The sequence below is a fragment of the Vitis riparia genome, chromosome 7 (assembly GCF_004353265.1).
Source record: "Vitis riparia cultivar Riparia Gloire de Montpellier isolate 1030 chromosome 7, EGFV_Vit.rip_1.0, whole genome shotgun sequence".
NCBI lineage: Eukaryota > Viridiplantae > Streptophyta > Magnoliopsida > Vitales > Vitaceae > Vitis > Vitis riparia.
Window position 1 is genome coordinate 3,467,757 of NC_048437.1, and position 12,535 is coordinate 3,480,291.

Below are 12,535 nucleotides of genomic sequence, written 5' to 3' on the forward strand. Positions count from 1 at the left end.
TTTTCAAAATTAAAAATAAAAATAATTTGATTTACAAATTTAGCATCATTTCATTTTTTAATCTATTAATCTTTATTTTTTTAACCAATAAAATTGTAATGGTGACACGGTGGAAAGCCTGGTGAAATATTTTTGATTTTTTAATTGTAAGTATATATACATATATGACTTTTTATAATTATTTTTTATATTAATAATATATAAAAAATATATATATTTATGATGTCAGATTAAAAATAATAACCCATTGATTTCTTAAAACATTATAAATAAAGCAGTATCGTACTAGAAGGTAGGATAACCTTTTTCTCGAGAATTTATGGAGACAGAAAACCAGAAAAAGGAAAAATACTGAGTGGTATCAACAGAACCATGATTGAGATCATTTATCAGTTGGGAAGGCGATAAGTGGGAACGGCCAGAAGATGCTTAGCTCTCGGCACTGTGAGGCCAAACTCCTCGGTCATGTCCAACTCAGAAGGCATCATCCCATTTGGGAGCTCCCAATCAAAGCAATGGACCAGCTGAGCCAGCACCAGTCGAACCACGGTTAGGCCTAATTGCATCCCGGGGCACCCTCTTCTGCCTGAGCCAAATGGGATGAGTTGGAAGTCGCGTCCACGGAGATCTATACTGCTTCCGATGAACCTCTCAGGGAGGAACTTCTCTGCGTCAGTCCATACATTAGGGTCTCGCCCTATGGCATATATGTTTACCATGACTCGGGACTTTTGAGGGATGTGGAAGCCATTGATTGTGCAGTCCTCCAAGGACTCATGAGGGATGAGTAGAGGAGCCACTGGGTGGAGCCTCAAGGTTTCCTTCACAACCATGTCCAAGTACTCCAAGCTCTCTAGGTCTGATTCCTCCACCTTCCTCTCCATGCCCACTACTTTTTCCAGTTCTTCTTGGACTTTCTTCATTATTCTTGGGTTCTTGAGCAGTTCTGCAAGTGCCCACTCAATTGCCGTGGCTGACGTGTCCATAGATCCTGCTAGCATGTCCTGAAAATTAAGACAACATATGTATTGAGAGGAAGCTCGATTTCAAGGTTGATAATGATGGAATTAGGCATGCAGAAATTAACAAGAAGGTGAAGCATTCCCACATGGCTTTGATATGTGGATTATCAATGTATGTATGCTTACCAAAACTATGGCTTTGATATTAGACCTTTCAATTTGGAACTCGTTTTCTTTGGATCCCATATAGCCTAGCATCACATCTATTAAGTCCTTTGTCTGCCCTTCTTCCTTTGGTTCATGAATATGCTCATCAATGATCTTCTCAAAAAAAGCATCAAACACCTCGCTAATAGCCTTCATGCGCCGAGCCAGCCCCTGAAGGTCAAGGGGCGCCACAAAAGGAATGTAATCACCAATGTTAGGAGCTCCAGCTAATTGCATACCCTCTTGAATCACAGCTTTGAACCCCCTCTCGTCGATATCCTTGTCCATGTACTTCTTCCCAAAAATCATCCTGCAACTCATGTCTGCACTGAGGGATGAAATCTTGGCGCTGAGATCAACAGCAGTGCGAGCAAGGGCAGCCTCTTTAAGGGACTTGATCAAGAGGTCAAGCTCTTCTCTTCTCAGGGGCTGGAAAGAACTGATTCTGAGATTGCTAAGTAGTCCCAAGGTGCATAACTTGCGCATGCTGCGCCAATAAGGACCATAGTCTGTAAATGATATGCCTTTTCGGTCGTAGGATACAATTCTTGAACCTTCATGAGGTGGCCTTCCAGCAAAAACAAGATCATTCGTCTTGAGGAACTGCTCAGCTGCTTGAGGGGATGAGACCACAATGGTGGGCACCAGGGCAAAGCGCATGTACATGATGGGGCCATACTTCTTGGCGAGTCGAAGGAGATCCTGGTGAGGCAACTCACCTAGCATATGAAGGTTTCCCAAAATGGGGATCCCTCTTGGACCAGGAGGCAATCTCTTATGCTTGTTCTTGCTTATGTTTAGCAATGCTCGAACAACATAAGCAAGAGCAATCAGTGAAAGTGCAATCCATGACCAATCCATGGCGGAGCTGGTCTCAATGTAGAAGGCGATCCCCCTATATATATATATAGGGTGCAGTACTTTGGATATTTATGTGTGATTTGGGAATATTGAACGGCAAAACAGAAGAGACAAATTAAAATGTAGGTGATATCAATGCTAATGCATGGTTAATACTATATCTAAGGTTGTTTTGATTTAAGGATCTCATCTGGGCAATCAGCAACAGACTCAAGGATTAATTTGTAAGAAGAAAATATTTTAGTTCAAGATTTGTTTTATTACTACCAAAAAAGACTCATGGTTGATTTCATACCGTGAACCTTGGAAGGCACCAATTGTGAGCTACAGCTTGAGATTAAAGGACATCCTCACACTGATAGAACTTATGATCCTGACAAAACTACCATATATTTTTTTTTATTGGTTTCTTGTGTAATATTAATTGTGGCAGCAGCTTGTTCCTATCTTCTAACATCATCCCATGTGCCTTGTTGTGTTACTGAGAAATACAATGAGATGAAGATCAAAGCAGATTGCGACCCTTCTGTTTTATATTCCTTCCTTTTCAGCATTTAGGAATAAGGTACATAGGGAGCCGAGATTCCATTTTTGTGGTTATTTTACGTAGTTTAGATCATAACGAACTCTTAATCATGCTACATTGGATCAACTTTTGTCACTATATATATATATATGATCCTCTTGGCATTCTCAAATCAGATTGGCCTTACATAAAATAAAAAAGAAGTGACAGTGATGTAATTCAGATTAAAATTCATGCTAAACATCAAATCGAATACTCTCAAATGAATTGAAATGTCAATTCATTTCATGATAATGAATATGGAATGTTATTTACCCTATATTAGGGTTGACCACGGTTATATGTTAAGTTGATGCCTGCTGCATATTATATAGGATTAGGTCCATTCCAGCGTAAGAGTCATGTTTTTATAAAAATAATCACGACAAGTTTCGGGTTTTCATCTATTTAAACGATTAGTATCACGGCCCAAAGATTTTGTTCTTCTGAAAACTGACCGTGATAATTAAGTTTTGGGGTTATATGCATATATAACAATTCCCAATCAGTTCACAATCCTAATACATTTCAGGACTATCACCAGGCAATGGTCAGTTGGACCTAAGTGGCTAAAAATGCGAACTCAGAACTAAGTTTTATTTCACTTGATCAACTACCAGATGAAAATCATTAAATGCTAAGTTCCATATTCTTCCTTCTTAAGTTCAATTGAGCAAGACTTTTAATTTTGATTTTCTGGTCAGCAATACAATGACCTACCAAAGTAAGAGGATCCAACTTTGCAGCAGATACTGTAGTTTTACATAAAGCATAAAGCGTTATTATTCATATTTCACATTCAACATTGGAACTCAGTTGGCAATGATACAGAGATTATATCATTTGTGAAGGCGACAAGTAGGAATAGCCACTAGATGCTTGGCCCTTGGTAATGTGATGCCAAACTCTTCAGTCATGTCCAACTCACTTGGCAACATGTTATCTGGAAGTTCCCAATCAAAGCAATGAACAAGTTGCGCCAGCACGAGCCGAACCACGGTGAGGCCTAATTGCATCCCGGGGCAACCTCTTCTACCAGAGCCAAACGGGATAAATTGAAAGTGCTGCCCCCGAAAATCTATATCGCTCTCCATAAACCTCTCTGGCAGGAACTTGTCTGCATCAGTCCATGCATTGGGGTCGCGCCCTATCGCCCATGCATTCACTATTACACGAGATTTTTGGGGTATATGGAAGCCATCGACTGTGCAGTCTTCAATGGACTCATGAGGGATCAGTAGAGGTACCACCGGGTGGAGCCTCAAGGTCTCCTTCACAACCATGTTCAGGTACTCCAAGCTCTCTAAGTCTGATTCCTCCACCATTCTCTCCATGCCCACCAATTTTTCCAACTCATTTCTAACTTTTTTCATCATCGGTGGATGCTTGATGAGTTCTGAAAGTGCCCACTCAATCGTGGTTGCTGAAGTGTCCATGGAGGCTGCCATCATATCCTGTATTACAAGGGAACTCAGTTTTATACATCATGCTTAAATCAATGTAAGTTCAATATATAGATGGTTACCAAAGATATAGCTTTGATGTTGGCCCGTTGGATGTTGTATTCAGTCTCTTCAGATCCCATTAAGTCCAGCATCACATCGACCAAGTCCTTTGTCTGTCCTTCCTCCTTAGGCTTATGAATATGCTCATCAATGATCTTCTCAAAGAAGTCATCAAACACCTTAGCCGTTGCCTTTATCCGCCTTGTCAGACCCTGAAGATCAAGCCCCAGAAGGCAAGGAATGTAATCACCAATATTAGGAGTAGCAGCCAACTGCGTTGCCTCTTGAATCACAGCCTTGAATCCCCTTTCATCAAGATCCTTGTCCATGTACTTCTTCCCAAATACCATCCTACAACTCATGTCTGCACTCAGCAACGCAACCTTGGCACTGACATCAACTGCAGCACCAGCTCGCGCAGCTTCCTCAAAAGACTTGATCAACAGGCCAACCTCCTCCCTTCTCATAGGCTTGAAGGAGTTAATCTTACGGCTGGTGAGCAACTCCAAGGTGCACAGCTTGCGCATGCTGCGCCAATAAGGGCCATACCCCGAAAACGATATGCCCTTTCCATCATATAGCATGTGCCTTGAACACTCATGGGGTGGCCTATTAGCGAAAACAAGGTCATGTGTCTTCAGGAACTGCTCGGCAGCCTGAGGGGAAGAAACAACAATGGCGGGCACAAAGCCTAACCTCATGTACATGATGGGGCAATACTTTTTGGATAGAGCTTGTAGAGCTCGGTGAGGCAAGCTCCCTAACATATGCATATTGCCCAAAATTGGGATCCCTCTAGGGCCAGGAGGCAGCCTCTTATGCTTGTTTTTCATCATGTTGAAGAGAAAAACAATGGCAATCAGGGCAAGTGCAGTCCATATCCAAGCCATGGTGGGTGGTTTTGATCCCTTTCGTATTCAGGAGTAGGGTTTTGATGCTCTCTCAGATATGGTAGAGCTACCAGCTGGTGTAGCTAAATGTAGAAGACAAGCTCTCTATGGGCTTAGAGTTGTGAAGAGGATGGGGTGCAGTTGGAATATTTATATGTGATATGGGGATCCAAGACAACAAAAGCCAAAATGGAATTTAGTTAATACCAATGTGTTTGTGATCATTGGATCTATTTTAACTTCAATGTCCATCGTTTTCTTCATGTAAGCAATGTAGATTACTCTTTCAACAAGTAAAAGACAGGTTTGCTTCAATTCTTTAACTTGGGAGTCATTATCCTATGAGGATTTTTAGTCTCCAGTGATATGGGTTTGAAATGCTTTTAAAAAAATTATAAAGTGTTTTGGTATGAATTAAAAAATTAGTATTTTGATAGTGTTTTGGTATTATGAAGTGATTATTAATTACTTAATTATCAAGTAATTCTCAAATAATCATTTTAACTAATTACTTAATTTTTAAAAGTTTGTTAAGCATATAATTTTTATAAGTAATTGAAAGTACTTTTAATTATTAGGAAACGCTTTGAGTCTTCTTAAAATCACTTGTAAATAGATTTTAAGTGCTTTTAAATCCCATAAGAGGAATTAATTTCATTAATAAGATGATTAATTCGAAGGTCAACCTTTTTGGCTCATCCTTGCCTATCACTATATATAAGATTTTAAAATAAAAATTTGATTAATTAACTCTTACTAAAATTTCTTTCAAAAATTATTTTTTGTTCACACATGGCAAAAACTACTTGTTAAAGCATTTTATTTATATTTAAATTTCAATCTATTAATATTCATAAAAACATTTATGATAGAACAAATAAAGCCTCAATGGCTGCTAATTAAGGATTGAATCATGAAACAGATGGCTCAAGTTCGGCCTGCAGCTTCATTTCTTGGTATTTCTCGGTAACCAAACACGACCAAGGAGAAATTATCAAGATTGACCAAGCTAATGGCTGAGCTACATAAACCATCTCAAAAGATTTCACAATCATTCCTCATCCTAGAAGTCATCAATGGCTGGCTCCGGTCCCTATAAATTATCTTAGTGATGTAGAAGATTTCACAATCATTCCTCAGCCTAGAAGTCATCAATGACTGGTTCCAGTCCCCTTCTAATTTTCTTTAGAAGTATATATCTAACAATTCATTTAAGACATACCCACGTTTGGTTAGTAACGTTTTTGTCAATATATATATAATTATTAAAAAGTCACCGTCAATTAGTTGTCCTATTTATTTGTGCCCTTGATAGTTTTGATTTTTCTTCCTTTATACCTTTATTCAATAGTTTAAATCTCATTACATTAATTCAATAAATCAAATATTTAGTTTAATTGATACCTTAAAATTCATTAGCATTTTTTAATATTATAGTTCTTAGGTGATGTTTGTCTTTTTAATTTTTTTTGTTGAAAGCAACTTTCCTCTTGATTTCAAATTGTTTGTTTTTTTTATCTTTTATGAATTTATTATTTATTTCTTAAATTTTTTTATTGAATAGAAAAAAAATCAAAATATTTAACTTTTTTTAATATTAAACAAAAATATATTGATTTTTCTTTCACTTTTTAATATTTAATTAAAAAATAAAATATTAAAAAGGCAAACAAGTTTTGTTACTATATATATATATATATATATATATATATATATATATATATATATATTGATCCTCTTGGCATTCTCAAATCAGATTGGCCTTACCATAAAATAAAAAAGAAGTCATCAATGGCTGGCTCCGGTTACCATAAAATAAAAAAGAAGTCATACTTTTGTTACTATATATATATATTTTGATCCTCTTGGCATTCTCAAATCAGATTGGCCTTACCATAAAATAAAAAAGAGGTCATCAATGGCTGGCTCCGGTTACCATAAATCAATGGCTGGCTCCGGTCCGCATAAACTATCTCAGTGATGTAAAAGATTTCACTATATTCTCAACCTAGAAGTCATCAATGGCTGGCTCCGGTCCGCATAAACTATCTCAGTGATGTAAAAAATTCACTATCATTCTCAGCCTAGAAGTCATCAATGGCTGGCTCCAGACCCCTTCTAATTTTCTCTGGTAGTATATATCTGACAATTCATCAATGGCTGGCTCCAGTCCCCTTATAATTTTCTTTGGAAGTATATATATAACAATTCATTCAAGGCACACCCACATTTGGTTAGTGGCGTTTTTGTCATCTTGAATTCACAATAATCATCCACATATATATATAATTAATTAAAAAGTCACCGTCAATTAGTTGTCATAACAATTCATTTAAGGCACACCCACATTTGATTAGTGACCATTTTGTCATCCTGAATTCACAATAATCATCCATATATATATAATTATTAAAAAGTCACCGTCAATTAGTTGTCATTGTATAGATATTTTATTTTATTTTATTAGTTTATACCTTTATTCAATAATTTAAATCTCATTATATTTATTCAATAATTCGAATATTTAGTTTAATTGATACCTTAAAATTCATTAGCATTTTTTAATATTATAGTTCTTAGGTGTTGTTTATCTTTTTAATTTTTTTGTTAAAAGCAACTTTCATCTAGATTTTAAATTGTTTGTTTTTTTTTACTTTTTATGAATTTATTATTTATTTCTTAAATTTTTTATTAAATAGAAAAAATCAAAATATTAAATTTTTTTAATATTAAAAAAATATTGATTTTTCTTTCACTTTTTAATATTTAATTAAAAAATAAAATATTAAAAGGCAAACAACTTAACACTTGAAAGTATTAAGCAATATTTAATTTTAAGTTCTATATATTTAGAGCTTAGCTGAGAGATTTGTCTTGACTTCCTACACAAATAATCATCAAAGCTAAATACTAGCAGGAGAAATCGTTTTGATCACAGCTGATCAAACATCATGTTCTTCTGAGACTGACCATGACATTCAGGTTATATGCATATTTAAACAGTGAGAACTTGTTTCTTCTAACATTACCTTCTGTGGGCATTGTTGTGTTACTGAGAAATACATTGAGATGCAGATCGAAGCAGATTGTGCCCTTCTGTTTAGCAGTAAGGTACATAGAGAACTGATGATCAGATTCCATTTATTTTTATTTTTTACTATTTTTCCTAGTATAGATGATTGGGACTATTAATCCACCCCATTACAAAATGTGGTAAGTATGCTACCCGGTGACCTTTGATCGGCTATCAATTGGACCGATTTTTTTTACCAAGTGGGCCACTCCCTCACGGTCCAACATTAATTGCCTATCCCTTTTTTTTTTTTGACAAAATGGGTCATATTCTCTCCACAGCCCAATATTAAATGCCCACACCCATCTTACATCTTACAAAATGGGCCTTTAACCAAAGACTGTGCCATAAGGCCCAACAATCACTTGGCTTGATCGCCCAGCTTAAGTTAGTTGGGAAGAGGTAAGTATTACAAAATGTGGTAAGTATGCTACATCGTAGCCCATGACTTTTGACCAACTATCAATTAGACCGGTTTTTTTTTTACTAAAGTGGGCCACTCCCTCACGGTTCAACATTAATTGCCTGCCCTTTTTTTTTTTTTTTTTTTTGACAAAATGGGTCATATTCTCTCCATAGCCCAATATTCTTACAAAATGGGCCCTTAACCAAAGGTTGTGCCATAAGACCCGACAACCATTTGGCTTGACCGAGCTTAGGTTAGTTGGGAAGAGGAAGTATTACAAAATGTGGTAAGTATGCTACATTGTAGCCCGACTATCAATTGGACCGGTTTTTCTGACTAAGTGGGCCACTCCCTCACGGTCCAACATTAATTGCCTATCCTTTTTTTTTGTTGACAAAATGGGTCATATTCTCTCCATAGCCCAATATTAAATGTCCACACCCATCTTACATCTTACAAAATGGGCCCTTAACCCAAGGCTATGTCATAAGGCCCAACAACCACTTGGCTTGAACCCCGAGCTTAGGTTCGTTGGGAAGAAGTTTATGAAGCACTTTATTTTTCCTCTTACTTCCAATGTGGGATAAGGTAAAGGGTTAAAAGCAAAAATGAACTTATATTTGAATCATGGACCACAAGCTCTATGAGCATCACTACTCCACTATGCTCCATCCTTGTTTGTGTTAATATTTAACAGAAAACAACTACATAGGCTATTTCAAAAATAATATATATATATTTTCAATTTATTTTCATATTTAAATACGAATTCTTCTTTTTTAACCATTTTGAATATATTTTCATATTTAAATATTGTATATATTTTGTTTAATAAATTTAAGCCATTAATACATTTATATAAAAATAAATAAATAATATTATAAATATTATTTAATTTTTAATTATATATTTTAAATATTTTAATTTTAATAAAATATAAAATATATATTTATGACGTCACTGATTCGACCATGGTTCAACTACTGGTCTAATCAGTGAACTATGCACCGATAACTTTTTTAATTCAATATCCGATTTGATTTTAAAAACTTTAGTTTACATAGTTAATAGAAATCCAATGTGGAATATAAAAATCACCTTTTATATAGATATAATGTTGATTTACATAATTAATGTATTGGAATTCAATGTGAGATATCACAATCACTTTTTATGTAAATACAACATCCTCACAATTATCCTTGTTTCATCTTATAAGATTGTGGGGCTAAATTAGAGATATCACTTTTGGATTTTGATATCATTCAAATTAACAACTATCTTTTAAAATAGATATTGTCTTATTTGGATTTAAAAGACTTTCACAACTTTAAAGCATATTTATATGATAAATATATAAAAGTTGATGCATATATATAACTTTATAAACTTTTTCTTCTATACCACCTGAGATATCACAATCTTTATCATTTTGATATTCTCAATTCAGGTTGGTGTTACTACAAAATAAATAAAGAAATGACAGCATGTAACTCAGATTAAAATTCATTTTATACATTGTTGAGTACTCTCAAACGATAGTGCATTATAATGAATACGGAAAGTTATTTATCCTATATTAGGGTTGACCACAGTTATATGTTAAGTTGATGCCTGCTGCATATTATATAGATTTAGGTCCATTCCAGCGTAAGAGTCATGTTTTTATGAAAATAATCACGACAAGTTTCGGGTTTTCATCTGTTTAAACGATTAGTATCGCTACCCAAATATTTTGTTCTTCTGAAAACTGACCGTGATAATTAAGTTTTAGGGTTATATGCATATATAACAATTCCCAATCAGTTCACGATGGTCAGTTGGACCTAAGTGGCTAAAAATGCGAACTCAGAACTAAGTTTTATTTCACTGATCAACTACCAGATGAAAATCATTAAATGCTAAGTTGAATTTTGATTTTCTGGTCAGCAATACAATGACCTACCAAAGTAAGAGGATCCAACTTTGCAGCAGATACTGTAGTTTTACATAAAGCATAAAAGCGTTATTATTCATATTTCACATTCAACATTGGAACTCAGTTGGCAATGATACAGAGATTATATCATTTGTGAAGGCGACAAGTAGGAATAGCCACTAGATGCTTGGCCCTTGGTAATGTGAGGCCAAACTCCTCAGTCATGTCCAACTCACTTGGCAACATGTTATCTGGAAGTTCCCAATCAAAGCAATGAACAAGTTGCGCCAGCACGAGCAGAACCACGGTGAGGCCTAATTGCATCCCGGGGCAACCTCTTCTACCAGAGCCAAACGGGATAAATTGAAAGTGCTGCCCCCGAAAATCTATATCGCTCTCCATAAACCTCTCTGGCAGGAACTTGTCTGCATCAGTCCATGCATTGGGGTCGCGCCCTATCGCCCATACATTCACTATTACACGAGATTTTTGGGGTATATGGAAGCCATCAACTGTGCAGTCTTCCATGGACTCATGTGGGATCAGTAGAGGTGCCACCGGGTGGAGCCTCAAGGTCTCCTTCACAACCATGTTCAGGTACTCCAAGCTCTCTAAGTCTGATTCCTCCACCATTCTCTCCATGCCGACCACTTTTTCCAACTCATTTATAACTTTTTTCATCATCGGTGGATGCTTGATGAGTTCTGAAAGTGCCCACTCAATCGTGGTTGCTGAAGTGTCCATGGAGGCTGCCATCATATCCTGTATTACAAGGGAACTCAGTTTTATACATCATGCTTAAATCAATGTAAGTTCAATATATAGATGGTTACCAAAGATATAGCTTTGATGTTGGCCCGTTGGATGTTGTATTCAGTCTCTTCAGATCCCATTAAGTCCAGCATCACATCGACCAAGTCCTTTGTCTGTCCTTCCTCCTTAGGCTTATGAATATGCTCATCAATGATCTTCTCAAAGAAGTCATCAAACACCTTACCCGTTGCCTTTATCCGCCTTGTCAGACCCTGAAGATCAAGCCCCAGAAGGCAAGGAATGTAATCACCAATATTAGGAGTAGCAGCCAACTGCATTCCCTCTTGAATCACAGCCTTGAATCCCCTTTCATCAAGATCCTTGTCCATGTACTTCTTCCCAAATACCATCCTACAACTCATGTCTGCACTCAGCGACGCAACCTTGGCACTGACATCAACTGCAGCACCAGCTCGCGCAGCTTCCTCAAAAGACTTGATCAACAGGCCAACCTCTTCCCTTCTCATAGGCTTGAAGGAGTTAATCTTACGGCTGGTGAGCAACTCCAAGGTGCACAGCTTGCGCATGCTGCGCCAATAAGGGCCATACCCCGAAAACGATATGCCCTTTCCATCATATAGCATGTGCCTTGAACACTCATGGGGTGGCCTATTAGCGAAAACAAGGTCATGTGTCTTCAGGAACTGCTCGGCAGCCTGAGGGGAAGAAACAACAATGGCGGGCACAAAGCCTAACCGCATGTACATGATGGGGCCATACTTTTTGGATAGAGCTTGTAGAGCTCGGTGAGGCAAGCTCCCTAACATATGCATATTGCCCAAAATTGGGATCCCTCTAGGGCCAGGAGGCAGCCTCTTATGCTTGTTTTTCATCATGTTGAAGAGAAAAACAATGGCAATCAGGGCAAGTGCAGTCCATATCCAAGCCATGGTGGGTGGTTTTGATCGCTTTCGAATTCAGGAGTAGGGTTTTTATGCTCTCTCAGATATGGTAGAGCTACCAGCTGGTGTAGCTGAATGTAGAAGACAAGCTCTCTATGGGCTTAGAGTTGTGAAGAGGATGGGGTGCAGTTGGAATATTTATATGTGATATGGAGATCCAAGACAAAACAAAAGCCAAAATGGAATTTAGTTAATACCAATGTGTGTTTGTGATGTAGAAGATTTCACTATCATTCCTCAGCCTAAAAGTCATCAATGACTGGTTCTCTGGAAGTATATATCTAACAATTCATTTAAGACACACCCACATTTTGTTAGTAACGTTTTTGTCATCCTGAATTCACAATGATCATCCACATATATATATATATATATATATAATTCTTAAAAAGTCACCGTCAATTAGTTGTCATTGTATACCATAATCCTATTT

The 12,535-nt window shown here is 36.7% G+C and overlaps 3 protein-coding genes across 3 annotated transcripts; all 3 read right to left on the reverse strand.

The window, feature by feature from the left end:
* Positions 1-229: 229 nt before the first annotated feature.
* LOC117917896 (cytochrome P450 71AU50-like) lies at positions 230-2,100 on the reverse strand. The gene is made up of 2 exons (XM_034834360.1): positions 1,149-2,100; positions 230-1,004 (listed from the first exon to the last, which is right to left on the reverse strand). The coding sequence occupies exons 1-2, from the start codon at positions 2,028-2,030 to the stop codon at positions 390-392; spliced, it is 1,497 nt and encodes a 498-aa protein (XP_034690251.1). The 5' UTR covers positions 2,031-2,100; the 3' UTR covers positions 230-389.
* A 1,253-nt stretch (positions 2,101-3,353) lies between these two features.
* Positions 3,354-5,114, reverse strand: LOC117918575 (cytochrome P450 71AU50-like). The gene is made up of 2 exons (XM_034835323.1): positions 4,121-5,114; positions 3,354-4,049 (listed from the first exon to the last, which is right to left on the reverse strand). Exons 1-2 carry the CDS (start codon positions 4,988-4,990, stop codon positions 3,435-3,437), a joined length of 1,485 nt encoding a protein of 494 aa, XP_034691214.1. The 5' UTR covers positions 4,991-5,114; the 3' UTR covers positions 3,354-3,434.
* Positions 5,115-10,356: 5,242 nt separating this feature from the next.
* LOC117918574 (cytochrome P450 71AU50-like) lies at positions 10,357-12,205 on the reverse strand. The gene is made up of 2 exons (XM_034835322.1): positions 11,221-12,205; positions 10,357-11,149 (listed from the first exon to the last, which is right to left on the reverse strand). Exons 1-2 carry the CDS (start codon positions 12,088-12,090, stop codon positions 10,535-10,537), a joined length of 1,485 nt encoding a protein of 494 aa, XP_034691213.1. The 5' UTR covers positions 12,091-12,205; the 3' UTR covers positions 10,357-10,534.
* Positions 12,206-12,535: the final 330 nt, after the last annotated feature.

Excerpts from the sequence above, each read along its gene's own strand:
- LOC117917896 (XM_034834360.1), bottom strand. The coding sequence starts at position 2,030 with ATGGATTGGTCATGGATTGCACTTTCACTGATTGCTCTTGCTTATGTT. Across the intron at positions 1,005-1,148 it reads ATATCAAAGCCATAGTTTTG|GACATGCTAGCAGGATCTAT; the intron begins GTAAGCATACAT and ends CTTAATTTTCAG.
- LOC117918575 (XM_034835323.1), bottom strand. The coding sequence starts at position 4,990 with ATGGCTTGGATATGGACTGCACTTGCCCTGATTGCCATTGTTTTTCTC. Across the intron at positions 4,050-4,120 it reads ACATCAAAGCTATATCTTTG|GATATGATGGCAGCCTCCAT; the intron begins GTAACCATCTAT and ends CTTGTAATACAG.
- LOC117918574 (XM_034835322.1), bottom strand. The coding sequence starts at position 12,090 with ATGGCTTGGATATGGACTGCACTTGCCCTGATTGCCATTGTTTTTCTC. Across the intron at positions 11,150-11,220 it reads ACATCAAAGCTATATCTTTG|GATATGATGGCAGCCTCCAT; the intron begins GTAACCATCTAT and ends CTTGTAATACAG.